This window comes from Lytechinus pictus, chromosome 3 (assembly GCF_037042905.1).
Source record: "Lytechinus pictus isolate F3 Inbred chromosome 3, Lp3.0, whole genome shotgun sequence".
Lineage (NCBI taxonomy): Eukaryota > Metazoa > Echinodermata > Echinoidea > Temnopleuroida > Toxopneustidae > Lytechinus > Lytechinus pictus.
In genome coordinates this window covers 45976127-46002572 of record NC_087247.1, presented here as the reverse complement: position 1 = coordinate 46002572, position 26446 = coordinate 45976127, and the positions used below count along the sequence as shown (strand labels likewise).

General features: G+C 35.1%; 2 protein-coding genes across 3 annotated transcripts in view; both read left to right on the top strand.

Moving 5' to 3' along the window:
• Positions 1-12383, top strand: part of LOC129257148 (pre-rRNA-processing protein TSR1 homolog) — a 30453-nt gene extending 18070 nt beyond the window's left edge. The window contains exons 14-23 of one of the 2 annotated variants that reach the window (XR_010293093.1): positions 563-707; positions 1148-1199; positions 1689-1747; positions 2164-2226; positions 3181-3264; positions 4116-4218; positions 4947-5087; positions 5620-5694; positions 9000-11130; positions 11434-12383. Coding sequence is in view for 1 of the 2 variants with exons in the window: in XM_054895407.2 (XP_054751382.2) it covers positions 563-707; positions 1148-1199; positions 1689-1747; positions 2164-2226; positions 3181-3264; positions 4116-4218; positions 4947-5087; positions 5620-5694; positions 9000-9175 (898 nt within the window). In the remaining variant the exon portion in view is untranslated. Of the gene's footprint in view, positions 1-562; positions 708-1147; positions 1200-1688; positions 1748-2163; positions 2227-3180; positions 3265-4115; positions 4219-4946; positions 5088-5619; positions 5695-8999 lie in introns of both variants that reach the window. The other variant, XM_054895407.2, reaches the window with a different exon arrangement.
• Positions 12384-17288: 4905 nt separating this feature from the next.
• LOC129257149 (peptidyl-prolyl cis-trans isomerase-like 1) lies at positions 17289-24218 on the top strand. Its single transcript, XM_054895408.2, has 3 exons — positions 17289-17438; positions 21733-21887; positions 22433-24218. Exons 1-3 carry the CDS (start codon positions 17395-17397, stop codon positions 22723-22725), a joined length of 492 nt encoding a protein of 163 aa, XP_054751383.1. The 5' UTR covers positions 17289-17394; the 3' UTR covers positions 22726-24218.
• Positions 24219-26446: the final 2228 nt, after the last annotated feature.

Below are 26446 nucleotides of genomic sequence, written 5' to 3'. Positions count from 1 at the left end.
GAGTTGCTGTGTGATGGATTGTGAATATTGGAAGTAGATAGGATAAGTGGTAGCTAGAAGCTCAAAGTGAAATGATATAAGGAAGCTTTTCGAAACACGGGAATTTCTAAAGGATTTTCTGTTAGAAATGCCACTTAATATCAGGGTGCCGTTACTTCAATTAGTGGATTTGATTGCGTAGGTTTTCATATCCCATTAGGTGGCCCATTTGTAGACCTCGTGGAGAAAAGCAGTGTTTTTAAATTCACCCACATCTTTCACATTGTATCTTTGACTTCTAATCCTAGATTCTATCTATTACTTCAGGCCTTACTCACTTCCTGATACTTTAATTTAATGTGGATATTTGAAAAGAAATGTATCAAGAGTCACTGATTTTTACAACCATTTTGTATATTTGTGTTGTATAATACAGTTTAATGACACATAAAATATTGAAATGAGCTAAACCTTTCTTCTGTTTTCAATATCAGCAGATTTTCTTTCATTCCTCTTAGCCTTAATGAACAAACTAATATCTTAGAATAGAATTTAAAGTACATATTATGACTTGTTTATGAAGGTATCGTGGTCTAAAGAGTTTCCGAACGTCACCATGGGACCCCAAGGAGAATCTTCCTCTGGACTATGCTAGGATTTTCCAGTTTGAAAGCTTTGACAGGACAAAGAAGAGAGTGCTATCAACAAGGAATGAGGGCATTGCAGAGGTAAAAAAAATGCAATATAGATATTGATGATAAACACACAATACAATGAACCAGAAGCAAAATAGATTTAATTAGATTGTAGGCTTTATAAAATTACTGGTTAATTCCTGTTGGAAATTATTTGAATATCCAATGTAAGATATCTGATAATTTTATTTTCTGCACTGCAAAAAATGATGAAAAATTGTTAATTTAGGGGATTGATTTTATGTTTTATGTTCTGAAAATCTTGTTTTATGTATAAAATATTATACATTCATGAAATTAAAAGAAATATCTTTCCAATCATTTTACTTTTTCTCAAACTCTTTTAGATGTTTTGATATCTTGTGTTTGAAATTAGCCATTGAATTAAAATGTCAGTAGACAGGAATGAATTGTAAGTAGCTGTAAAATAAAGAAGTTTAAACAAATGTTTTCTTTCTTTCATTTCTATACAGGTTGGAAACTATATCACAATACACATAGCTGATGTACCAAGAAGTGCCTTTGGTAGGTGGATTTACATTCTTCATAAAATTTAATTAAGTCTTGTATATTGTATTCTAATTGATAAAGCTCCAGCTGTTTATAGTTACTTGTTCCCTTTGTACAATATTTCAATTTTTTTTAAACCAAATATTGGTTAATCAGATCAATCAATTGGTTTGACTTGAGAGAAATCTGACTTATAAGGGGTGAATAATTTATTTGCATGTGGTTTGACAAATATCTTTGACTTGGATTGATTATTTAATGTGTTCAATTTTTTTTAACATTTGATTTAGCATATTTAACTGTATTAAATGAATGTGCCAATATAAATAGCCTCCATAATAATCTGATATTTTATTTCTTGACCCTCTGTTCGAAAGGAGATGTATCATGAACGTTCAAAGGTTTGTTATTGCCCTTGTGTCATGGCATATTAGTTTCCATTATTTTGATATACCACAGTTCATTCATTGTTTTATTATTATTATCTTTTTCTAATCTGTTCAGATGACTATGACCCATCCCATCCACTTGTTGTATTTGGTCTACTACAGCATGAACAAAAGGTTAGTATATGACAATAGAAAAACAAATTTTCTGCTTACAAACACAGAACATTCTTTATTAACGGTAAATTAATTCAAACATTTCATGTGTGTGAATGAGGATTCCATGATATTTTTTTTTGTATGTCCACTCTAACTTTTCTATATTCTTACTTCACTTCACGTGCTTCTGAAGCGATGATGATTTAGAGCATGAAACTTTTTAATGAACTAAAAAACAAGATATAAATTATTTCAGGAAGTTCCCACATATAGGGTTTTAAACTGACATACTTCATGGGTTTGTTCTATTGATATTAAAGGTTGATTTATCAATTGCATAATATTTGAGAGCCTCTTGTATGTGTGCTTTTAAATTCAATTATTTGTATTTAGAGAAGAATATTTAGGTATTGAATGTTTTCTCTTTTTTTTAGATGTCTGTTCTTCATTTCACTTTGAAACGGCATCCAGACTTCAATGAACCAATCAAATCAAAGGTTAGATATATTGCTATTCATATCATTAGAAAGTTTTGAACCAAGACAATTTACATGAAAAAAACTGATGTTAGCATTGGGTTGTATTTATGATTTGGTGAGACTGAACATATGGAGGAAATGGGGTGTATGAACGGTAACTGACTTCAATGTAAAAGTTGAATCACTTCCCAATCATGATGTTTGTGCTGTTTATTCAATGTAAGTATAAGATTTTTGTTGCATCAAGTTCTGTCATCCTTATTTCTCAAGCAATTAAAGGGGAATGAAACCTTTAAAACAAGTAGGCTTGTGTCGAAACAGAAAAATCAAAGAATAAGAACAAAGAAAGTTTGAGAAAAATCGTACAAATAATGAGAAAGTTTATGAGCATTTGAATATTGCAATCACTAATGCCATAGGGATCCTCACATTGGCAATGCGACAAGGATGTGTGATGTCACATGTGAACAACTTTCCCTTTGATGGACTATAAAATACCCTCAAAATGTCTCTTTTTGCTTTTTCTTATGGTGATACAAACTCTTTATCCATGATGTATTCTTAAAAAATCTGTATTACATGCCCTCCTATAGAAAGATCACATGATCTACTGATAGATGTGATAAAAGAGGCAATTTAAGTGAAATATATACTAAAGTAATGCGGAGAGTTGTTCACAAGTGACATCATACATCTTTGTCGCATTGCCAATTTGAGGATCTCCATAGCATTAGTGATCGCAATATTCAAATGCTCATAACTTACTCATTATTTGTCTGATTTTTCTAAAACTTTCGTTGATCTGTTTCTTTGATTTTTCTGTTTTCACACAAGCTATCTTGTTCCAAAGGTTTCATTCTCCTTTAAAATAATTTTTTCTTTAACAACAGTGCGTAATTTGAACTTTTTTTGTGTAAAGGATGAGTTGTATTCATGATTAAATTGATTAGTATATTGTTCATGTTGCTTTAGGAACGACTTGTATTCCAAGTTGGATACAGGCGATTCTCAGCATGTCCTATCTTCTCACAGCACACATCAGGCAATAAGCACAAGGTTAGTTTGACAATTGATTTCCTCTTCCTGTCTCTGAAATAAAATATCTTATTTTGTAATATCTAAAAAATTATGTTCAAATATAAAACAGTTCATGAATAGACCAATACATGCTAAAGCTGCACTGATCTATTTCCAAGAATTATTTTGTTGTACTGACCTTTGTTTTAAAAATGTTGCAATCCATATGGGAAAAATAATCACATCACCTCAGGTTTAACATAAAAGCATCCAAAACCCATAGTCCCGAATACCCAAACCTTGGATGAAAAGTAAAATTTACTTAAAGAATCTTGGCATAATGATCAGTCAAGGTGTGATTCATGTTTGATTTCAGAAAATTGCTGAATTTTCTGGTAAATCCATTACCACAGTATCATGAATGCCAGCAGAAAATTGTTGGAAAGAATTATTTCAGATGATAGAACAAATATTATCCTCACATCAAGATGTCAGTAGTTGACTATTGTCCCTATGTTCTTTCCTCTATTGTGATTATTTTACTACACTTTCTACAGTTTAAATCAACCAGTCTCCTCAGTGATTTTTTTTCATTGTTTTTCACTCAGGAAAAAAAGTGTCATGGTTTAAAGGGACCTTTACATTTGCCATTTAACCAGTTCACTATCAGAGTGAAAAAATAATGTTCTGAATGGGGATTATTTTCCCTACTTCATTACATTTTGTACTGACCAAAGTACCAATTTACAAGGTTTTCCTTAACAAGTTATGCAGTAATGGACATTTTGGGATGAATCACCCTTTTCCCATGTGTTTCATTTATCTATTTCCCTATTAACTATTAATTAAATTGCCCATCGTCCACATACTCTTGTTCTCTTTTTGTCCAGTATGAGAGATTCTTTCCTAAAGACTCGGTTACAGTAGCTAGTGTGTTTGCACCTATCACCTTCCCTCCTGCAACTGTTCTTGCTTTCAAAGAATTACCTGATGGTAGGTTCACTTTTCTTGTAAGTCATCAAGTTTAAGATTTTGTGTGATGGAATGAGGAATTGACAGATATTATTTATTTCAGGTTATAAAAAAAGGTTTTAATAATCTCTATCTTTCTTTCTCTGATTATGTTGTGAAGACACACATTCTGTAGTTCTCTGTGGGTTTATGTGATCATTCTTTTTAAAGAAACTTATTTCATTGCTTAAATTTTATTACATAAAATCAACTGGTAGTATAATTATATACATCATTTAAAACAAAAGCTGATGGGCATTAAACTAATTTGATCTTCTTTTTTTTTAACTGGGATGTTATTTTAAGTGCATTTTTTTCTTTTATAAGTCTGTTTTAGCAAATTATTATACTGATTTTTTTTTATGCTATTATGTTAGAACTTCTTCTTTCTCTCATTCTATCTGTCCATGCATTTATTGTACATAAATTACGTTTAATTTTGGCACAAACTAATCTTATGCTGAAGACAGGGTGGGTAATGTTTCTTTATGGGATATGTTATTTATGGAATGTTTACCTCAACTTTCTTTTGATTGAAATGAGAGTACATAGACTTATTTAACATTTCTTCTATTAATGACACAAGAAAGGAAATTAATCTTGAGGGATGTGTGGGAAAACTGAGTTCCAACTGTATTGTAAATTTTGGTAAGTTCACTGAGAGCAAGGGGATGATTTTCCTGATGTAATCACTTTATGTTTTTCTACAGGATCTCATCAACTTGTAGCCACAGGAACCATGCTAGGGGTCAATCCAGACAGGATAGTGGTCAAGAGAGTTGTTCTTAGTGGTCATCCGTTCAAGATCATCAACAGACAAGCAGTTGTCAGATATATGTTCTTCACTCGAGGTGAGTTTGAGAATACATGTCTAGCTTATTTTTATGTGAGTTGGTTATACAGGTATTTGAAAGTATTTATCAGCCAATGAAATTATATGAAGTTGAATACACTATGCTATTCATCCTGTCTTGAGCTATTGGGATAAAAAGGAAATAAGCTTTGCACAAAAAACATTAAAACATGTCATATGTATGGTGGAATTTTTGTTGTTGATGCTTGGTAATTTCAGAATATCCATGCTCTGCATGACTAAAACAAACCTTTCCCTATTTATCAATGTGAATGTCATAGCATAGTTCATTAGCATCTTTTCTAATTTCATTGTATTAAAGAAGCTTTATCATTTGCCAGAATGCATTTCTAATTCTATTTTGATTTAATTTCTAAGGAGATGAAATTAAATAAACTTGGCAATTTCATGTGAACTGATATCCTTATATTTGACATTATTGGATTTAAATCGTTTCATATTCTACTCATGTGCTCTACATGCATAAATTGAACGAGGTTTCACTTTTTCATTTTTTTTAATTTTTACAGAGGACATTTTGTGGTTTAAACCAGTGGAGCTACGCACCAAGTGGGGTAGAAGAGGCCATATCAAAGAACCATTAGGTAAAAACATTTATTGTATCCCCGAACAGAGTTCGGAGGTTACTATGGATTTGGCCTCGTCGCGCCGCGTCCGCCGCAGAGATTTCCTTGTGAGCGCTCTATCAGCTGCATTTCTTCTCCGATTTTCTTTGAATGTGGCATGAAGGTCCATTATGGTACAGCAAAGCAGCCTATTGATTTTGATGTGGGCGAAGACGTCGTTGCCATGGTAACAAGAGTTTATGTGGAAATGGCAGAGATTTCCTTGTGAGCGCTCTACCAGCTGCATTTCTTCTCCGATCATCTTCAAATGTGGCATGAAGGTCCATTATGGTTTAGCAAAGCCGCCTATTGATTTTGGTGTGGGCGGAGACATCGTTGCCATGGTAACAAGAGTTTTAGTGGAATAGCAGAGATGTCTTTGTGAGCGCTCTACTAGCTGCATTTCTTCTCCGATGATCTTCAAATGTGGCATGAAGGTCCATTATGGTTAAGCAAAGCTGCTTATTGATTTTGATGTGGGCAGAGACAATCATTGCCATGGTAACAAGAGTTTTTGTGGAAATAGCAGAGATGTCCTTGTGAGTGCTCTACTGGCTGCATTTCTTCTCCAATTATCATCAAATTTGCCATGAAGGTCCATTGTGGTAGAGCAAAGCTACCTATGATTTTGGAGTGGGTGGAGACATGGTTGCCATGGTAACCATATTTTTGTGGAAAATTTTGTAAAACCTGTAACTTATGCTTTTTTCCAGTTTGTCATAACAGTTGGCACACAGAAGCAATATTAGAAGGTGAAGCGAAGATGCCTATCATTTTTGGAGGGGGGTCTTAGGGTTAGGATTACAAAATATATCCAGATTACTCTATAATTGTATTCCCCAACAAGTGATACTGGACAATACTTTAGGTTATGTAGAGTCACGCTGCTGCGTAATATTATTGGTATCAAATTTGGTACCCACAGGCAAAATGTGGGCAGGGTCATTGTCGCCATGATAATTGTATTTGTTTGTCTGTCAAATTTCTGTGTGAGCTCTATATATCGCAATGATGGATGACGCGGTGGGTTTGGGGGTTACATGTGCTCGGCTGCGCGACCCGCCGAGCATCTTTAGTTCTTTTATTTCAGTAATGACATTCATTACAGACCTATTATACCCCCATCTCACTAGGAAGGCGATCGTGGCGACCATGGCGATCTATGTAAATCCCGCAAATCGTAGCAGAATCTTCCTCGAATTCTATTTTTAGCCTGCGAGACGATTGCACTGCAACTTCTATGCGACCGACCTGCGCTGAAGGCGATGGTAATACGCTGAAAGTACGACGATGCCACTTTCTTGCGACGATTCGAGGCAGATGTGATGCGCTGCTTCTGCGATCAAAGCGATCGTACAACGAGGCTCATACGCTAATTAGGACCTCGGTACGGTGGTGCTACGAATGAAGCGATTATGTTACGTTCATGATGGGCTCTTGAAACGATTTCAAGCAATCGGCATACTAATCGCGGCACATGACACATTTTTCAGTCGATTGCCAACCTCCGACCAACATGGATGTCCACAATTTGGTTGGACTTATACATCTTGGCATTCTAAAAGAACATCAGTTAAAAGTTGAATGCGAGGACAGGAGAAGGAGGAGGCCAAAAAGATACAGGGTCCGATCCTGGCTGTCACCTAAGTCATAATATACAATATTTTTAAAATTTCATTCAAAAGATGTCGATGAGCCTAATAGTTAATATGAGGGATGCATCCAGAATTTCATAAAAGAGCATAAAAATCTTTGATATTCTGTTTATTTTTTTCCACAAAAGTTTGTCACTCAAAAATATTTGGTAAATTCCTTTCAAATTTGCTGACAAGAAGTAGTCTACTGATGTGAGAGCACTCATAAAAAGGGAGGGGGAGGGGGCACAATGCCAGAATCTCCCTAAAGATTGCCTTTCCCAATCAATACATTAGTGATCGAATCATTAACAAAATTTGATGTTGTCTACTGTCACTGTGGTTAGAATTCAATTTATTTTCAAAACATAATCAATTTATTTATTTCTGCAGAGGTAACCCATTTCGTCATCAAGACATGTGAGCGTCTTTTTTCTCTTTCCAGCTGGCTCAGCAGTAAGATTTTCATCCTCCTCCTGTACCCCCTCCTCTTCCTCCTCTACCTCCTCCTCCTCTACCACCACCATAACCCCTTGATCTTCCTCTTCGACCGCCGGCCTAAGAGGGGTAGCTTGGGCAGCTTTCCCTTTTCTGGTCCTTTTTCTGGGAGGTATGTTTGAAAACGCTGTGGTATCGCCTCGTAATCTGTTGCAAATATGATAATCCGCCACAATCGGCATGGCGTTTTATAGCAGCGTGGACGGTTGTAGCGCAATCGCTGCCCAGTCATCAGCGGCGCAGCAAAAGCGCAACGCCTGTAGCAGGCTGAGAACGTGTGCCACATGCCACCCAAAGAAGGAAGCGTCGTGGTGGAAGCTGTGTGAAGCGTGTCGAGCGCAAGGCAGTCGCTATGAAGCAGCGTAGCAGAATTGTCTTGGGAACGGGCCTGAAAACCACGGGCGATCGGTGCCACTTTTAATGTGCTTATGCTACGCTTTATGCGTTGGGGCTCCGTTACAGCTACGAATATGTCGTTTGTAATACGCTCATGACTCGATTGTGATGCGCTTTAGCACCTCCGCGATCTCGCTACGTAAGTTTTGAACATGTTCAAAATTTTGTGGCGACCAGGAAGATGGTGGCGATCCTTGCCGCTTCAGAAAAGATCAAGGTACGACGGAGAAGATTGAAAAGATCAAGGCACGATCAAGCTACGTTATACCACGCTTTGTCGATTTTTGATGATCGCAGTGGAATCGCCATCTAGTGAGATGGGGGTATTACTACAGTACTAAACTTAATTATGACAAATGATAAACTTTTAATGCATTTCATGATTGAAGCCATCTTCTATTGACTTTGTATGTAAATAACAAACAATTAATTTCTGAGACTACATCATCTCACAAGATGTCTCATAGATTCATAATGCTATATAATACCCACATTACTAGAAATTGTTCTCAACAGTTACTTGAAACTTCAAAGAAAAAATTACACAATATTATTTCTGTACATGGTGGAGTAACTGCTAGTAATGTCTAATTGAGCTCTTTTAATTTGTTTGAATTTTTTTTTTCAAATATTAGCTGCCTTTCATATTTTCTCTTTGTTAACTAGCTATTTACAAACTTGTTTGGTCTGCTGTATGTCATTTAATGTGGTTTTATAGCAGCCTAACCCTTTTATCATTCCATTTTCATTTTGTAGGCACTCATGGGCATATGAAATGTATATTCGATGGGAAGATGAAATCTCAAGACTGTATTATGATGAACTTATACAAACGCATGTATCCCAAATGGACATTTGATGCAGTGGGAGTACGCTCACTTCATATAACAGCACCAAGTCAGCACTTTACAGATGACATGGAGTCCCTGTGAAGCATTTTCTTCTGGTTAACTCCCTCCATTTCTAATGTCCCAATTGAGTCATGCGTACAGTAACTGAATAGCAGTGATGGTATTTTGTTTTCAAGACCACAAATAAGCCCTACTGCAAGGCATCAGGATTTGACCAGGGGGCCATTTTTATGTCACACTTATCACCATCACCATAGTGGTCAAATTATGTTCAGGTGATTTGTACTACTCTGTATAAAAAGTATATGCCATGTATACTATGACTTCTTAATATCACTCTTAACTGTGTAAAACAGCCTCCTTATATCTCGTATAATACTGATCATCCTGTACTTTCACCCTTTGTTTAGCAATCAATATCATCACTCCTTATGTTTCATTTGTGTAAATCTTTGAAAGATACAAACATTAAAGAAAATAAAGATGGAAAATATTTGAATATCTGATGCCCATTAAAACAAATAGTCACAATCAAATGCAACTCTAAGAATGGAATGCAACTTCAATTTTAATCAATCAGAAGCCTGCATTTTCGACTTTTGTTTGATAATTTTTTTTTTTTTTTTGGCATTTAAACAATATCTTTCTTTAACTTTGTAAGCTATTCTTACAGGGTTCCCAGCCCATCGGGGAAAATGATTTTTCTTTTTTCCAGTCAGGGAAAAATTAGGGAATTTGATGAAAACTACCCTTAATCAGGGAAAATGCCTCAAATGAGGGAAAAATCAAGGTATTTTGATCAGCCCAAAAGTCGAAAGCATGGTAGTCGGTCAGACTCTGTTATATTTTGTTGCATATCAAAACAACATCCATTGAATGACTGGTTACAATGGTAATAATTAGTTTTACATTATTGTTTTTATACTGAAAATACATGTAATTCACTGCAACAATGTAGAAAACATGTGAAACTGGGAATGGGTTTAAATAATTATCAGGGAATTCTTAAACTTTATCAGGGCAAAATCAGATAATTTGTATTCTTGAAAAGCTGGGAACCCTGTCTTGGATTCATTTCCTCATCTACATTTTTAAGAAAGATTATTAATACTGTAGTAACTTTGATAGTAGCAAAACATCAACTGTAAGCAATGTATTTTAAAACAGCTAGACATACTCAATGCATAATGTTGACTCTACGATATATACAAAGGGTGTTTCATTGTTTAATGTTATATATTTTCTATTTTTAAATGAGATACCTTGAAATTATTACGGTACTTGTCATGGATTGCAAGATCTCTTTGATAAATTCTGTAATCTCTGTTTGTTACAAGCATTTATAGCTTTTGTTAAGAAGTGTTAAAGTTAAGACACATTGGCTGCATGATATCATGGTATGATTGTAAAATTGAAATGTTTTGACATTGAAACATCAACTGATAGAAGATGAAAGTAACACAATTTAGCACCTCTCATGATAAAAGAGGGATTTTGATTTGTAAATCAGTTGAGAAAGAGTCATGTGACCATTGAAAAATAATTTGTCATGGGGGATAATCTTGATATGATTGCTGATAATGGAATAAAAGATACATCAAATATTTTTGTTAATTTCATCTTGTATTTTTTTGTTTTAATGATGAGATTACCAAAGATGATACAAGAGAAAAAATATATGATTAATCTATTATAGGCTATGTAGTTCCAAACATAATTATGGAAGCTTCGTTATAGTTCTTGTACATGATTATCATTGGCATACAAAATACTTTCATCAATCTTATTAATGAATTTATTCACCTTTATGTTAAGAACAAATTCATGTATCCCACTTGTTTATGTAAGTGTGCACTTTTAAGATATTTTGACAAATACACAATGAATGGAATCATTGGAATATTATTTATTAAGAAAAACCCCAACAAGATCTATTCTGATGTAGATTAAATTCGAGAATTATTGTTACTTTTGGATATGATATTATTAAACAACTATTTCCCTTACCAATTTTCTGCTGTTTTATTTTTAAATACGTATATTTATTTCTTTTGAAAATTTTAAACAAATGAGTGCTTTTTAATGCAAGTATTCTGTGAAATAATCCTTAAAAACTTTGGCTTGTATTCTAAACTCAGGTTTGATTTAAACTCTGGGGGGTGTTTCACAAAGATTTAAGTATGACTTAGAGTCGCACTTATATACCAAGTTGCATACATTATGAAAGGCTTGACCACATTGGTCAGATCGTGTCGTGAGGACGCACACTACTGCGTATCTATCAATAAGATTGCGTGTTGCATATTGTGTACACGTTGGCATTTTATGCGAGACTTAAGTCATACTTAAATCTTTGTGAAACACCCCCCTGGTCTAAAGATGTGGTTAATTATAGATAGCCAACTGTGACACAGATCTATAAATGTACAGGTTCAATTTATTATCTCATCTGCCACTCAGATCTTTCAAAGCTGTCTGAAAATGATAACTGAAATTGTTTTCTTTGCAATTAAAATGCAATGAAGAAGGAAAGTGAATATATGAAATATACAATATTAATAAAATGTTGACATTTTGGCTACCCATAACTTCAGCACAGAGTTTAATCATGGTTTATTAAGTTAAACTGGACTTCAGAATATGGGCCTTTATCTTTAAAACAAGCATTTTAAGTTTACAGAACTTTTTATGAAATCATACCTTGTTATTCAAAGCCTTGTACAGTATATGATTATGAGCTTTGAGAGAATCATGTAAAAAAATAGATCACTTGGACTGCTAGGCACCAAAAACTATTTTTAAGTTAACAGCTTTGATGTAAGTTTTTACAGTATTTGAGTTACTACTACTATGTGTACAGCTGTCATGAATCAGTTAAAGAGAATGTTATTGAGCCAACTGTAAAAACAATTCATGTAAAAATATATACATATATGTTTTATGTAGTCTCTTAGTACCTTATTCTCTAATTAATGATATAATTCACTCTAAATAATAAACTAGTTCACACATATTTCTACCTGGATTTATTTATTCACCGCATCTCTTGGAATTCCCCAGATGGCGCTATTCAACATTGCATCATCCATCATATTGTAACTCTATACAGTGTACATGACTGTATATACTACAATCTCCCCAGTTTAAGAAAAGGAAGTAGTATTTGGATATCTAATAAGTTTTTAAAATTTTATTCATTATTTTATGTTATGGAAATTTTATGCCATACAATTTATGTATTTTTATGTACAGTTTCATGAAGACTAAATAAATATTAGGTTATACCATTCGCACCAGTGTTATATGAAGTTTCTATACACTCAAACTAAAATGAGTGTAGTTTGTTGGTCTTTTCATCTGATGAGAACCATTATTGGCTCGCCTTAACGAAGTTCGGTAGAGACCTAGTATTCACTTTTCCTGTTGGTCTGTTAGTCCGTTATTATTTTTAAAAATGTTAATGTCTTTGTTCAACTTGCTCTCATTTCTTTATTTCTGCATCAATTAAGTTCATACTTGGTACATATGATCCTTGGGTAATACCACATGTTCGTCCATGAGGGTGATGGGGTCAAAGGTCATCTAGGGGTCAAAAGGTCAAATGATATGAGGTCATGTCTGTTTCAAAAATTGTAAAGTCTTTGTTCAACTTGCTCTCTCATTTATTTATTTCTGCATCAATTATGTTGACACGTAGAACATATGATCATATGGTAATACCATGTGTGTATCCATGAGGGTGATGGGGTCAAAGGTCAAATGATAATGTTAAAGTTTTTTCAAATTTTTATTTCTTTATTTCTGCATAAATCAGTTGACACTGGGTTCATATGATCCTTGGGTAATACCACATGTGTGTTCAATGAGGTTGATTTGGTCAAAGGTCATCTAGGGTCATAAAGTTAAGTTTTATTGTCTCGTCTGCATAGCAGAGCGAGACTATAGGCGCCGCTTTTCCGACGGCGGCGGCGTCAACATCAAATCTTAACCTAAGGTTATGTTTTTGAAATGACATCATAACTTAAGAAGTATATGGACCTAGTTCATGAAACTTGGACATAAGGTTAATCAAGTATTACTGAACATCCTGCCTGAGTTTCAGGTCACATGACCAAGGTCAAAGGTCATTTAGGGTCAATGAACTTAGACCATGTTGGGAGAATTATTTTCAAAATCTTAACCAAAGGTTAAGTTTTGAAATGACATCATAACTTAGAAAGTATATGGACCTAGTTCATGAAACTTGGACATAAGGTTAATCAAATATTACTGAACATCCTGCCTGAGTTTCAGGTCACATGACCAAGGTCAAAGGTCATTTAGGGTCAATGAACTTTGGTCGAGTTGGGGGTATTTGTTAAATTACCATCCTAAATCTGAAAGTTTATGGATCTAGTTCATAAAACTTGGACATAAGAGTAATCAAGTATCACTGAACATCCTGTGCAAGTTTCAGGTCACATGACCATGGTCAATGGTCATTTAAGGTCAATGATCTTTGGCCGTGTTGGGGGTATTTGTTAAATTACCATCCTAACTCTGAAAGTTTATGGATCTAGTTCATAAAACTTGGGATATAAGAGTAATCAAGTATCACTGAACATCCCTTGTGAGTTTCAGGTCACAAAACCAAGGTCAAAGGTCAGTTAAGATCAATAAACTTAGGCCATGTTGGGGTAATTGTTGAATTGCCATCATAACTTTGAAAGTTTATGGATAGAGTGAATGAAATGTGGACATGGGTGTAGTTAATTGACAAGTCTTAAGTCACCGTTCAAATGTCATATTTGGTCAATGAATGTGGTATTATGTCATTATATGAATGGTGTTTTTGTGAATGATTATTTTATAGTAGTTTTCAAAGTTAGCACTGCTGCTATATTAAATCGCGTAATGCAGGCGAGACTGCCAGAGGCGTTCCGCTTGTTCAATTTGCTCTATTTCTTCATCAATTATGTTGACACTTACTACATATGATCCTTATGTAATACCACATGTGTCCATGAGGGTGATGGGGTCAAAGGTCATCTAGGGTCAAAAGGTCAAGTTTTTGTTCAAATTGCGGCTCTCATTTCTTTATTTTTGCATCAATTGTGTTTACACTTGGTACAAATAACCATTGGGTAATAACACACATGTGTCAATGAGGATACTATGGTCAAAAGATCATATTGCATATTTTATCGATTTTGATATCAGGCGAGACCCGTGGTTCGTGAACTACCTTGTCTGTTCCTAATACTCTCCGGGATGTCCATTTTAGTGTTTAATTTATTTATTTTGTATCTATTCATTTAGATGTAACACCCTTCCATAGGGGTTCTTGTTTTCACTCTTTTTTTTCTTAATGATTTATGGTGTTATCGCTATAGCTTATATGGTGTGGTTTATAATTTCATTGTTCAGAATATAGTATAGGCATACTGTAATGCTAAGTAATGGGCATGCAGCCTTTTGTCAAAATCATTCGATACCTCCTTGGTTTAAAAATAAAATGGAGCTGGATGCTTTGTAACCTCCACCCATCAAATTTGAATGGAATCCAACCTTGAGTGATAAATTATCAGACTTGTAGATACATGACATAAGTTTGAACAATATTTTTTTAAATGGGAAAGTCTTGAATTTTTATATTAGGTTATAAAATGTCATAATAACTTCACCTATGGAGACTTCCCGGGGGGGGGGGGGGCACTTAATTGACGAGTGGATACCATGCACGACCAAAAAAACATGTAAAACAAATGTCTTTTTCCAGATAGGGCTCGTTAATTACATAACGTAATAAGGGTGTTGAAAACACTAAAATAATGAAAAGAGGGTATCAATTTCGCTTAGAGATTAGCTACGTGCTTAGGGTAAAATTTGCGAGGGTATAAAAAAGACTAAAATGTTTTATAGCCCAACAGTCAACACTTTGTGTTTAGAGTACGATTTGTGGGAGGTGAGGCTGTAAAACCCAATGATTTAGGTAAAGGTAAAATTGACGTCCGTGAATCTACTTGCCAAGAGTATCGTTTTGTTTCCAATACTTGTTAAGGGTAGGGTTTCACACGCCAATACTTGTTAAGGGGTGCATTTTCAGAATATGGAAAATACTTGTTTAGGGTGCTTTTCGAGACCCCATGGTCGTGCATGGTATCCACTCGTCAATGAAAGTGCCCCCCCCCCCCCCGGAGACTTTAAATTGGCCCCAACAAAAAAGTTGATTTTAATAGAAAGAGAAAATTCAAACAAGCGTAGCACTGAAAATTTCATCGAAATCGGATGTAAAATAAGAAAGTTATGATATTTTGAATTTTTGCTTATTTTTCATAAAACAGTTCTATGCACAATTCATTGGCATGCACATGAGACAGTCGATGATGTCCCTTCACTCACAATTTCTTTTATTTTTTATTGTTTGAATTATAAAATATTTCATTTTTACATAATTGACAAAGAAGGACCAACTTGAATGAACCATATAATATTGACTACGGTAATGCTTCCACGTTTTAAGGGAGGAATCGATTGTTGTTTCACTTGACAATGAAGAGAAAATTAGAATATTTCATATTTTACATAATGAAATACAATAGAAATAGTGAGTTGATGACGTCATCAGTCTCCCGATTTGCACACCGACCAGGATGTGCGTATAACTGTTTTGTGAAATTAAGCGAAACTTTAAAATGCCATAACTTTCTTATTTTACATCCGATTTTGATGAAATTAAGTTTGCAGTGTTATGCTTGTTGGATTTTTCTCTTTTTATTCAAATCAACTTTTTGTTGGAGTGGACTTGTCCTTTAATAGCTACTTTTATAATTGCAATGGGGCAGATTCTACAACACAGTAAATCTATTGAAAATTAAATGCCCATCGAATAACAATGAACAGCTAGTGAGAGCTAGGTCTTTGTCAAAAATTGGTGAACCAACTAGACAGTTGATTTGGGGGCTGATGTAAAATTATGTTGCTGACAAAAAATACCAAATATGTCATTTGTCCCGAGTCATGGAGGAAACTGATGTTTTAATTGATTCGCACATTTTCGACAAAGTCGATCTTCTTTGTCATGATAAGGGCTTTAGACAATATTTTCTACATTCTAGCCAAGTATCTGCATAGTGGTTGCGGAAACTCCCGGCTTATATAATATACCGATACCGGTACATAATACTACAAGGGGTTATACCTTTGTAGGGAGTTCGGTGAAAATGCCACTTTCAGAATTTGTATCTGTCTGTGCACCGGCCCATGGATAAAGCAAATATGAAGCCATTAAAGGAGGAAGAAAAACCCTATAGAAACCTATACCATGAGAAACTTTGAAGTTTTATGAATAAAATTATGTTTAATTCAAGGGCATGCCTTGCCCCGCATAGCAGCGCACTGCACTTTTAAAAAAAGTATTACACAGTCCCATTCATTGCATTTTGTGTAAGTTATGAAAATTTACTTTTTGCTGTAAAAAAATCTGCACATTCTCCCGTTTAAACAGAAATATCTCTGTCAATATTTGACATCATGAGTTGATTTGTGCACCATTCTTTTTCTTATTTCACAAGCTTTCGAATGGTAGGATGGGGGGTTGGGTGTCCGGACACGTAACAGAAATGAAGCCTTGTTTTTATCTCGGGAATAAACCAAAAATATAGGTTGAATAGTTTTTTTTCACCATCAATATTTGTTCTTTACAATATTTTCTTATATTCTGTGCTAAAAAGAATTAAAGACATTGCTTGTAAACTTTTCAAAATTGAGAGTAAAAGTCATGTGTCCGGACACCCAACCCGTCCGGACACACAACCACTGGGTATACCAAATTTGTTGGGATTCCTTCAAGATTTCAAAAAGCAACTCTCCCCCACTCAAACAAGCCTTTATTAATATTTTTTTTGACAGAACAAAATCTGCATATTTTCCCCTGTAAATTGGAATATCTTTGTCAATATATCAGACAATGAGTTGAATGAAGCACCATTATTTTTTTATTTCACAAGCTTTCCAATTATATCAAATTTGTTGGGATTCTTCAAGATTTCAAAAAGTCACCGAACTCCCTAACCTTTGTCACATTTGTTCTACGGCGGCCGTACGGCGAGTCGAAAACAGCCGTTTTATTCATTTTTACTAAAACCACCTATGTAGCTGGTACAAACAAATGTTCAAACGGCTGTTTTCGACTCGCCGTACGGCCGCCGTAGAGCAAATGTGACCAAGATATAAGCGTCTGGAAACGAGAATACAGTGGCGTGCAAAGTCAAGTTGTCGTGAGATCGAGACCGTCAAAGAAATTTAGTGAGAGAATTATCATGTCGTCGGGTGTGAATTCGCCGAACGTTTGTTTAGAAACAAGGTATTGTATTTGAAATTTTCGCATGTCCTCAGAATTCCTTTTGATAAGAATATCATCATGTTCAACTTCAAGGGATTTTTATCTCGCCTAAATTATGACATGGTCCCAGGCGCTCGATTTAATGTTTGTGAAGAAACCAAAGAGCTGAGGCTTGAGCAGGGTAGACAGCTGGCAGCCATCTGTTTCGAGGAGTTTTTTAACTTTTTTTTTTTTTTTAATCTCTCCTCGTACACAGACGGCTCGCTAGCGTGCAGCCACCATTAGGGGACTTGCAATGCAAAATCCCCCCGTCGGGGCTCTTCAATTTTTGTCTTTAATGAATAAAAATTTTGAAAATCAACGCGACCAAAATGCAAATTAATATTCCCTCTTGGCATTAATTGCCAAAAAACGGAGAAAAATCAAGTTAAAAGGAACAAAAACAGTGACTTACCTCGGCTGTCGCGCAAATTCACTTCCCCGTTTTATCCGATCTTAAGTACATAAACATATGGCCATTGAGTCCCCTGTACAGATCGCGCTAGAACTTCGGTCTCTGTATTTGGTGAGTGAAGCCAACGGAGTTCAGCTGAACAACCAACATAATAGAGACCGAAGCTTTTGGTCTAGAGCAGGGTTGAGACTGAGCTGAGAATTTTTTTTTTTTAGAGAGATGCTTGATTTTCATAATTGTCAGAATTTATTTTTTAATGCACTTACAAAACTAGCAAAATTTAAAAGAGAGCAAAGTCAAGAATCGGTGTTGTGTGTTGACGCTGTTGAGTCTGACAAATAATTTTCACTGAATTTCAGTTTCAATTCAACTTTCAAAGCGTGCCAACACTTACAGAGCGCGCGAAGCGCGCTCCCTAGGGGGTGGGTGCAGGGAGGGGTAGTTTCCCCCTCCCGCGCGAAGCTTTCGGTGTTTCTTAAATTAAAATAAAAAGGAGCCGTCTCTCCTGTCTCTAGTACCTATATCAGCTCCAATTCAGTTGACTATATTTTGATTTTGAACCTTGTTTTTAAAAGTGATTGTGAACGCACAAAAAGGGATAAAATGGAGGAAATTAAAATAATATTTACCCCGCGCGAAGCGCGAAAGCTAAAGCGTTTTATCAAGTTTTTTCTAAAGAAAAGGGTCCCGAGATAAGGGTATTCCCTAAGTTATACTGAATGTTTCCCTTGGAAAGATTACATTTGATTCCAAACAATTTAGCGGCAGTGCATATATTTAACTCGCAAAACAAGAAGGGTATATGCCGGGAGGAAGATATTTCTCCCCGTGCAGAGCAATAAACTCTGAAATTTCAAAGTGCGGACATTTCATCAAATGCATATATCTATACCCCATCGGCTCCAATTCAATTGATTTTCTAAGATTATTGAACTTCATTACAAGGAAAATAGTGCGCAAAAAGTTGAAACTTCTTTGATTTATTGAAATTATATAAAAAAGGATGATGTATAATTTCTTTGATTTATCCTGAAGCGCTTAATTTTGAATGATAAAGAAACTTAAGTGTCATTCAAAATTTCAAACTGAGGGCGCAAAACAGGACAGGAGATGAATGTGCAGGGAAATTTTAATAGAATTTGATTAAAAAAATATTGTACTTTTTTCTATTTAATATGACACAAATTTTATACCTTCCTCTTTTGAAATTAGGAACCTGTTTGCCCCCAAATTATGGTTGTTTAGTAATGTGCTGAAAAGCGGGAGAAGTGGCCTATATGGAGGTGACGGCAGAAATTGATATATGAAGATTTTACCCGCCCGAAGTCGACCCGACCAGAAGTTGCGCGATCAATTTGAAAAAAAAAGATAACTTCATATACTTCGGGCTAACCTTACTCTTATTCCATGCCCTAATGTATACATTTAACTTTAACTGGCAAGAATCAGATAGCTGAGGTCGAAAAACAGGGTTAGAGAAAGGGATAGGGAAACAAAGGAGAACTACAATATTGTCATTTAACCGCGCACAGCGCGGAAGCAAAATTCATATATATAAATTTAGAGCAAGAGTGAAGGAGTTTCTCTTTTGAGAAAAAAATAAAGAATAAAAAGAAAAACCCACAAAGCTACCTTTCTTCCCTTCGTTTTTCCTTTTCTCCTCTCTTTTTTCTCTTCTTTTTTTTTCTTTTTGGGGACGTTTTGGGGGGGGCAACCGCCCCCACCGCCCCCCCCTGGCTACGCGCCTGAACTAGTTAACTTAACGTTAGATCTAGGCTACAGGAACAAAGTGTTGAATGAAGTTAACTGGTTATGTTAGAGACCAAAATAAAGAGAGAATTTAATACTCCAAGACCAAGAGTATAGCTTAGTTTTCAATTAGTCACTACCATATTGGGCTGCCATAAAAAGAAGTTCAAGTCTTGTTGCATAGATATATTGAATAAGTGGGCGCAAATGCAGTTTCGCACTGGCCAAATTTGGGAGAATTTTCCCCACCAGTGATTGTTTGCAAATGTCAACAATTAAGTGTCTCAATCACGTTCAAGGACAAGGTCAATATTCCCACCTCTTTTCTGAATATCGCAATCAGGAACGGCTGTATTTCAGCTTTCATCTCGACGTCATCCTTTGTTTGAAGGCAAGGACTACTCTTCCATGTACTCTAATAAAAATGGCTCAAATGTAGGATGGGGGGTCGGGTGTCCAGACACTTTATATTTTTGAAGCCTTCTTTTTTGTCTTTGGATTACACTATATGAATTCAATACATGTAATCATCTTCTATTTTGTTCTTTATAATATTAATTTCCTAACATTTTGTACTAAAAATTTATGAAACTTCGCTTGTAAATTTTTCCAAATGACTTTCTAAAATTGATCGTCTGGACACACAACAACTGGGTATACATGTAGTTTTTATCTCGCCTGCATAGCAGAGCGAGACTATAGGCGCCGCTTTTCCGACGTCGACGGCGGCGGCGTCAACATCAAATCTTAACCTAAGGTTATGTTTTTGAAATGACATCATAACTTAAGAAGTATATGGACCTAGTTCATGAAACTTATACATAAGGTTAATCAAGTATTACTGAACATCCTGCCTGAGTTTTAGGTCACATGACCAAGGTCAAAGGTCATTTAGGGTCAATGAACTTAGACCATGTTGGGAGAATTATTTTCAAAATCTTAACCAAAGGTTAAGTTTTGAAATGACATCATAACTTAGAAAGTATATGGACCTAGTTCATGAAACTTGGACATAAGGTTAATCAAGTATTAGTGAACATCCTGCTCGAGTTTCAGGTCACATGACCAAGGTCAAAGGTCATTTAGGGTCAATGAACTTTGGTCGAGTTGGGGGTATTTGTTGAATTACTATCATAACTTTGAAAATTTATGGATCTGGTTCATGAAACTTGGACATAAGGTTAATCAAGTATTAGTGAACATCCTGCCTGAGTTTCAGGTCACATGACCATGGTCAAAGGTCATTTGGGGTCAATGAACTTTGGCCGTGTTGGGGGTATTTGTTAAATTACCATCCTAAATCTGAAAGTTTATGGATCTAGTTCATAAAACTTGGACATAAGAGTAATCAAGTATCACTGAACATCCTGTGCAAGTTTCAGGTCACATGACCATGGTCAATGGTCATTTAAGGTCAATGAACTTTGGCCGTGTTGGGGGTATTTGTTAAATTACCATCCTAACTCTGAAAGTTTATGGATCTAGTTCATAAAACTTGGGATATATTAAGAGTAATCAAGTATCACTGAACATCCCTTGTGAGTTTCAGGTCACAAAACCAAGGTCAAAGGTCAGTTAAGATCAATAAACTTAGGCCATGTTGGGGTAATTGTTGAATTGCCATCATAACTTTGAAAGTTTATGGATAGAGTGAATGAAATGTGGACATGGGTGTAGTTAATTGACAAGTCTTAAGTCACCGTTCAAATGTCATATTTGGTCAATGAATGTGGTATTATGTCATTATATGAATGGTGTTTTTGTGAATGATTATTTTATAGTAGTTTTCAAAGTTAGCACTGCTGCTATATTATTTCATTCCTCCAATTTTTGTAGGGTACATGGAGCTCTTGCCACTTTTGCACAGGCAAGTTTAGTTCACAAATGTTTTTTTTTCTCACTTTTTCCGGTTCTTCAAGCAAAAAGTAAAAATTAGGTCTGCCTGATTCTGAGCGATGTTGACACTGAAACTTAAAAAAGTGTAATTTCTGAGGTGGATATATATATGGTGATTGGGCTGAAAGTTCAATGTTAAAAACTTAGTAATTGAAAATTAAATTTCCAAAATCTCAATATCTGTTAACTTGACTTTGGTAAAATTATGTTTTACAGCATGGGAAAGATTACTGTAGAATTATACTGGAAACATGCTCCAAAGACTTGCAAGAACTTTGCAGAGCTAGCAAGGAGAGGATATTACAATGGTGTTAAGTTTCATCGTATCATCAAGAACTTCATGGTACAGGGAGGTGATCCAACAGGCACAGGTAATTATAAGAAATCAAAATGACTAATTACAACCTGTCATAGACATGAAAATAAAAATCAAGGGTAAGCTAGTGTGTTTACACTCATCTACAAGTTGTGGCAAATCATTTTAAGGATTTTTTTACATAAAAAGTTGGTCATGCATAAAAATAATACTATGTGTCTAAAAAAATACATTTCTGAATTGGCTGCCAAATTACAATTGATTCTGTGGAAAGGTGTTTATATATTCAACCTTTTGGTGTATTCTTTTGAAAGTAAATTTATGATATAGATAGCTCATAAACTTTACTTTCAAAAGACACCAAAAGGTTGAAAAAATGATCATGCTTGGGTGTGTAGTACTGCTCACTTTTAAGGGGTATGAAAATGAGGTTGTGCAGGCAGCAGGAAATAGTCTTCTATTTTGAATATGCAATCTCTTCTCCATGAACATGAAAACAGCTTAGTTGAACCCCACTCCCTTCCTGGCTGCTCAAGTATTTGAACAAATGTTGAGTTGTTTAGTTTGTAACTTCAAATCTGATGTTATGCTGTCTTGCAGGGCGTGGTGGAAACTCAATCTGGGGGAGCCAGTTTGAGGATGAGATCACAACAGACTTAAAACACACAGGAGCTGGAATTGTGTCTATGGCAAATAGTGGACCGAATAGCAATGGAAGCCAATTTTTCCTCACCTTAGCTCCCACTCAGTGGCTAGATGGCAAGCACACTATATTTGGACGGGTGAGTGGTGGCATCAGTGTCCTGAAGCGCCTTGGCATGGTGCAGACCAATGTGGATGATCGACCTAGAGTAGACATTGTTATAGTGAAGGCATACCCAGAAGCAGGATAAGAGCCTTTGTCAGAGCAGACAATAACATTCATTGTTCCTACATGTATTTGCTGAAGTGTGAACTGAAGATTACTCGGGGATAAAAGTTATCGTACATACCTGACTAGTTTCATCTTACAGTCAGACGAGTATCATCTTGTAATAGAATGGAAAGATAGTAAATCAGAATGAACTATCAGTCACAATGATCTTGAGCATAATACGTTGTCTTCATCTATGATTGAAGATCTTTGGCAAGGTTCAGTAATGTGAATCTCAGTGTCAATTGAATGAATTAAGCGATGCCATAGACAAAAATTGTGTCAAGAAATTCTTTTCACATTCCATGCTTGAGAAGTGGTTTTATATCAAAAAGGGGAAAAAGTGAACCCAGACATTTTATTTGAGGGGACACCTGATCAATTTAAAATTTATTCACCACAAATGTAAAATCTTGTTTTAATTTTTTTTTCCTGTGCATTTTAAGAGTACACTATATATGTAACTTTTTAGAATATATACTAAAAATCTCAATTTGTCCGACAATGACAGGCAAAGTATAACTGACAAGTCAGTGAAATATCCTTCAGAATTTATGCTGTAGTTGAAGCTTTCATTGAAAATTTGGGAAGCAAAAAAAAAGATTATTTTTCTATGAAACTAATATTTGAAGAAATACCCTTTCATGTACCAATGTTCATGTTCTGATCCATTATTTAGTATAATATCAGATACTTGGGGAAACAGCAACACAAAACCTATTGGTTTCACTAAACCCTTTTTATAATTATTATTATAGTGTATGTATCTTCTAAGTCTTACCAGTAATCTGCAAAAACGTACTAGTAAATTGAATTTGATTTTTAATATGTCAATGCTTTAATCATTCCAAGTAATGACCTTGGCTGCTCTACTAATTGGCCACTGTGCCCCTTTTATCGGCCTTGGATTTTTTGGTGCCCTATTTATTTGTCCTTCATGTACTGGTATTTGTGCTATATAGAAAAATATGAATCTGCCCTTTAGAAAGGTGGTCTTACTCTCGAAAGGTCTAATATTTTGTATAGTTTTTTAGTCGGATACATTTCTTTGAACAATGATAGTCCACAGAACAATCAAAACTCAAATAGGGAGGATCGTAATCTTGGGATTACATGGAAATTATCTTTTGCAAGCTTAAACATCAAATATCTTATATCGGGGGGGGGGGGGGGGGGGGGTGTATGGGCAAGAAATCACATTCATGTACATGTATCCAAATGGAGCCTAAAATTCTTCTGGTGGGTGTTTCATGAAGCTGTTCAGAAGTTCAGAGCTACTTTAAGTAGAACTGGAGAACCTTCTTACATGCTAAACCATTGCCAATGAACATTTTGGTGATACCGTTTACCACAAGAAAGGATCTCCAGTTCTTAAAGCCGCTCTCAACTTACAAACGGCTTCATGAAACGCCCACCTGGTGTTACAAGTTATCTCTATTGTCACCTTTTTAATAAATGCTGAAAAAATGATAATCTTTGTATACCTATATCTGTAATTGTGAAAAAAATGCTGCCAAAATTAAAGAACAGAAAGTTGATAAAGAGCTACTCTGAGCAAGTAATATTAAAGGGGAAGTTCAACATTTATTGTAAAGTTTATTGTAAACATAGAAAAAATTAAAATATTTGCTGAAGGTTTAAGGAAAATCCATCAAAGAATAAAAAGTTAATAGATCTTTAATTATTTAAAGGACAAGTCCACCCCAACAAAAAGTTGATTTGAATAAAAAGAAAAGTCCAACAAGCATCAAAATCGGATGTAAAATAAGAAAGTTATGACATTTTAAAGTTTCGCTTAATTTCACAAACAGTTATATGCACCTCCTGGCTGGTATGCAAATGAGGAGACTATGATGTCATCCACTCACTATTTTGTATTTTATTATATAAAATATGAATTATTCTAATTTTCTCCTCATTGTCAAGTGATACTACAATTAACTCCTCCCTAAACATGTGGAATTAGCTTTGTTTAATACTATATGGTTCAGTCAAGTTGGTCCTTATTGTCAAATCTATAAAAAATAAATTATTTTATAATTCAAACAATAAAAAACAAAAGAAATAGTGAGTGATGGACGTCATCGACTGAGTCACCCAGTTGTGCATATCACTGTTTTGTGAAAAACAAGCGAAACTTTAAAATGTCATAACTTTCTTATTTTACATCCAATTTTGATGAAATTTCCAGCACTAGTTTGATTTTTCTCTATTTATTCAAGTCAGCATTTTCCGGGCTGGACTCGACATTCAATTTATGTCATGCAGGCAGGTTCCTATGTATCATTTTGTAGAAATTCAATGAAATGTCACTTTCAGCATACTAATACAGGGGTGGATCCAGCCTTCACCAATAGAGGGGGCCCGGAATTGTTTTTTAGCCATATTTTCCCCGATCGGCCGCACGAAGATGATTTTTGGTTTCTTTGAATGGGTAGTCTTAATAGTCACTTCTTAGCTTTATTCTTATAAATCAGCATAAATATATATCGTAATCCTTATTACCGGTAATATAATGCGAGCGGGAAGCCCGAGCTAAATTTTTTTAGAAATCTTATGTATTTTTTCCTAAAATTCTAACATTCTGAGCAATTTTTGTTATCCTGAAAAAGATGTGTATGCATAAATAATTACTATGAACGCAAAGTGCGAGCAGAAATGAACTGATGGAAAAGGTACCTGTTAAAAACTGCATGCAGTAAGTCATGAATACGTTAAATATTTAAAAAATCAAATAATGCGAGCCAAAGCGCGAGCTGAATTTTTTCGAGATTTAGACCTACATGTACTGAACGAGACACTCTATTCATGATTTGTAAATCATGAAAATGATGAGTAATTGGGGATCTTCCTTACATTGATAATGCGAGCGCAAAGCGCAAGCAGAATTTTTTTTATACGTTTTAAACTGATCGATAAGGACTGCTTGCACTTAGCCATGAAGACGTATTTCAGCAATCAAATAATGCGAGCGCAAAGTGCGAGCTGAAAATTTTTGACATTTCTACATAAAGAATGGAAAATTTTAATCAATTTTTCAATTTAAATTTTTTTGTAATCGTGAACAAGATAGCTATATAACTAAACAATTAATGAGAGCGCAAGCGGAAAAAAATCGAGATTTAGACCTAAAATAAATTATAATATTTTTCATTATAATTACTTTGAGTTTTGACATAGGACCGGGACATCCTTAGGACATGTCATCATATGAAAATGAGGACTGTCTTCTTATTCTTCTTGCTAAGCGCGAGATGAAAGAAAAGGGACAATGCAATCATTAAATTAGTATCTTATTCATTAATGCCTAATGAGGGCGCAAAATCTGATGACATTATGGCCTGAAAACTGGACATTTCAAGCACTTTTGTAATTATAAATAGGATGCATCAGTTATTGTATTTTTAACCATTAATGCGAGTGCAAATTGCGAGCATAAATTTTTTATACAGTCATGAAAAGGGGATTTTAAGTAGTTTGTTGTATAGTCAATATTGAGACATACATAACTCACAAATCAAAATGCGAGCGTGCAGTGCTAGCTGATACGTCTTGACAATCAGACCTGAGAAGGGATATTTTGAAAACTTTATGGAATACACGAAAATGATAGGTACGTGATACATCAAAATTTTCGAGCACGCAGCGCGAGCAGAAAATGTTAATATTCACATCATAAAACTGACATTTTTACAGAGCAC

Excerpts from the sequence above, each read along its gene's own strand:
- LOC129257149 (XM_054895408.2), top strand. The coding sequence starts at position 17,395 with ATGTCGTCGGGTGTGAATTCGCCGAACGTTTGTTTAGAAACAAG. Across the intron at positions 17,439-21,732 it reads AACGTTTGTTTAGAAACAAG|CATGGGAAAGATTACTGTAG; the intron begins GTATTGTATTTG and ends TATGTTTTACAG. Across the intron at positions 21,888-22,432 it reads AGGTGATCCAACAGGCACAG|GGCGTGGTGGAAACTCAATC; the intron begins GTAATTATAAGA and ends GCTGTCTTGCAG.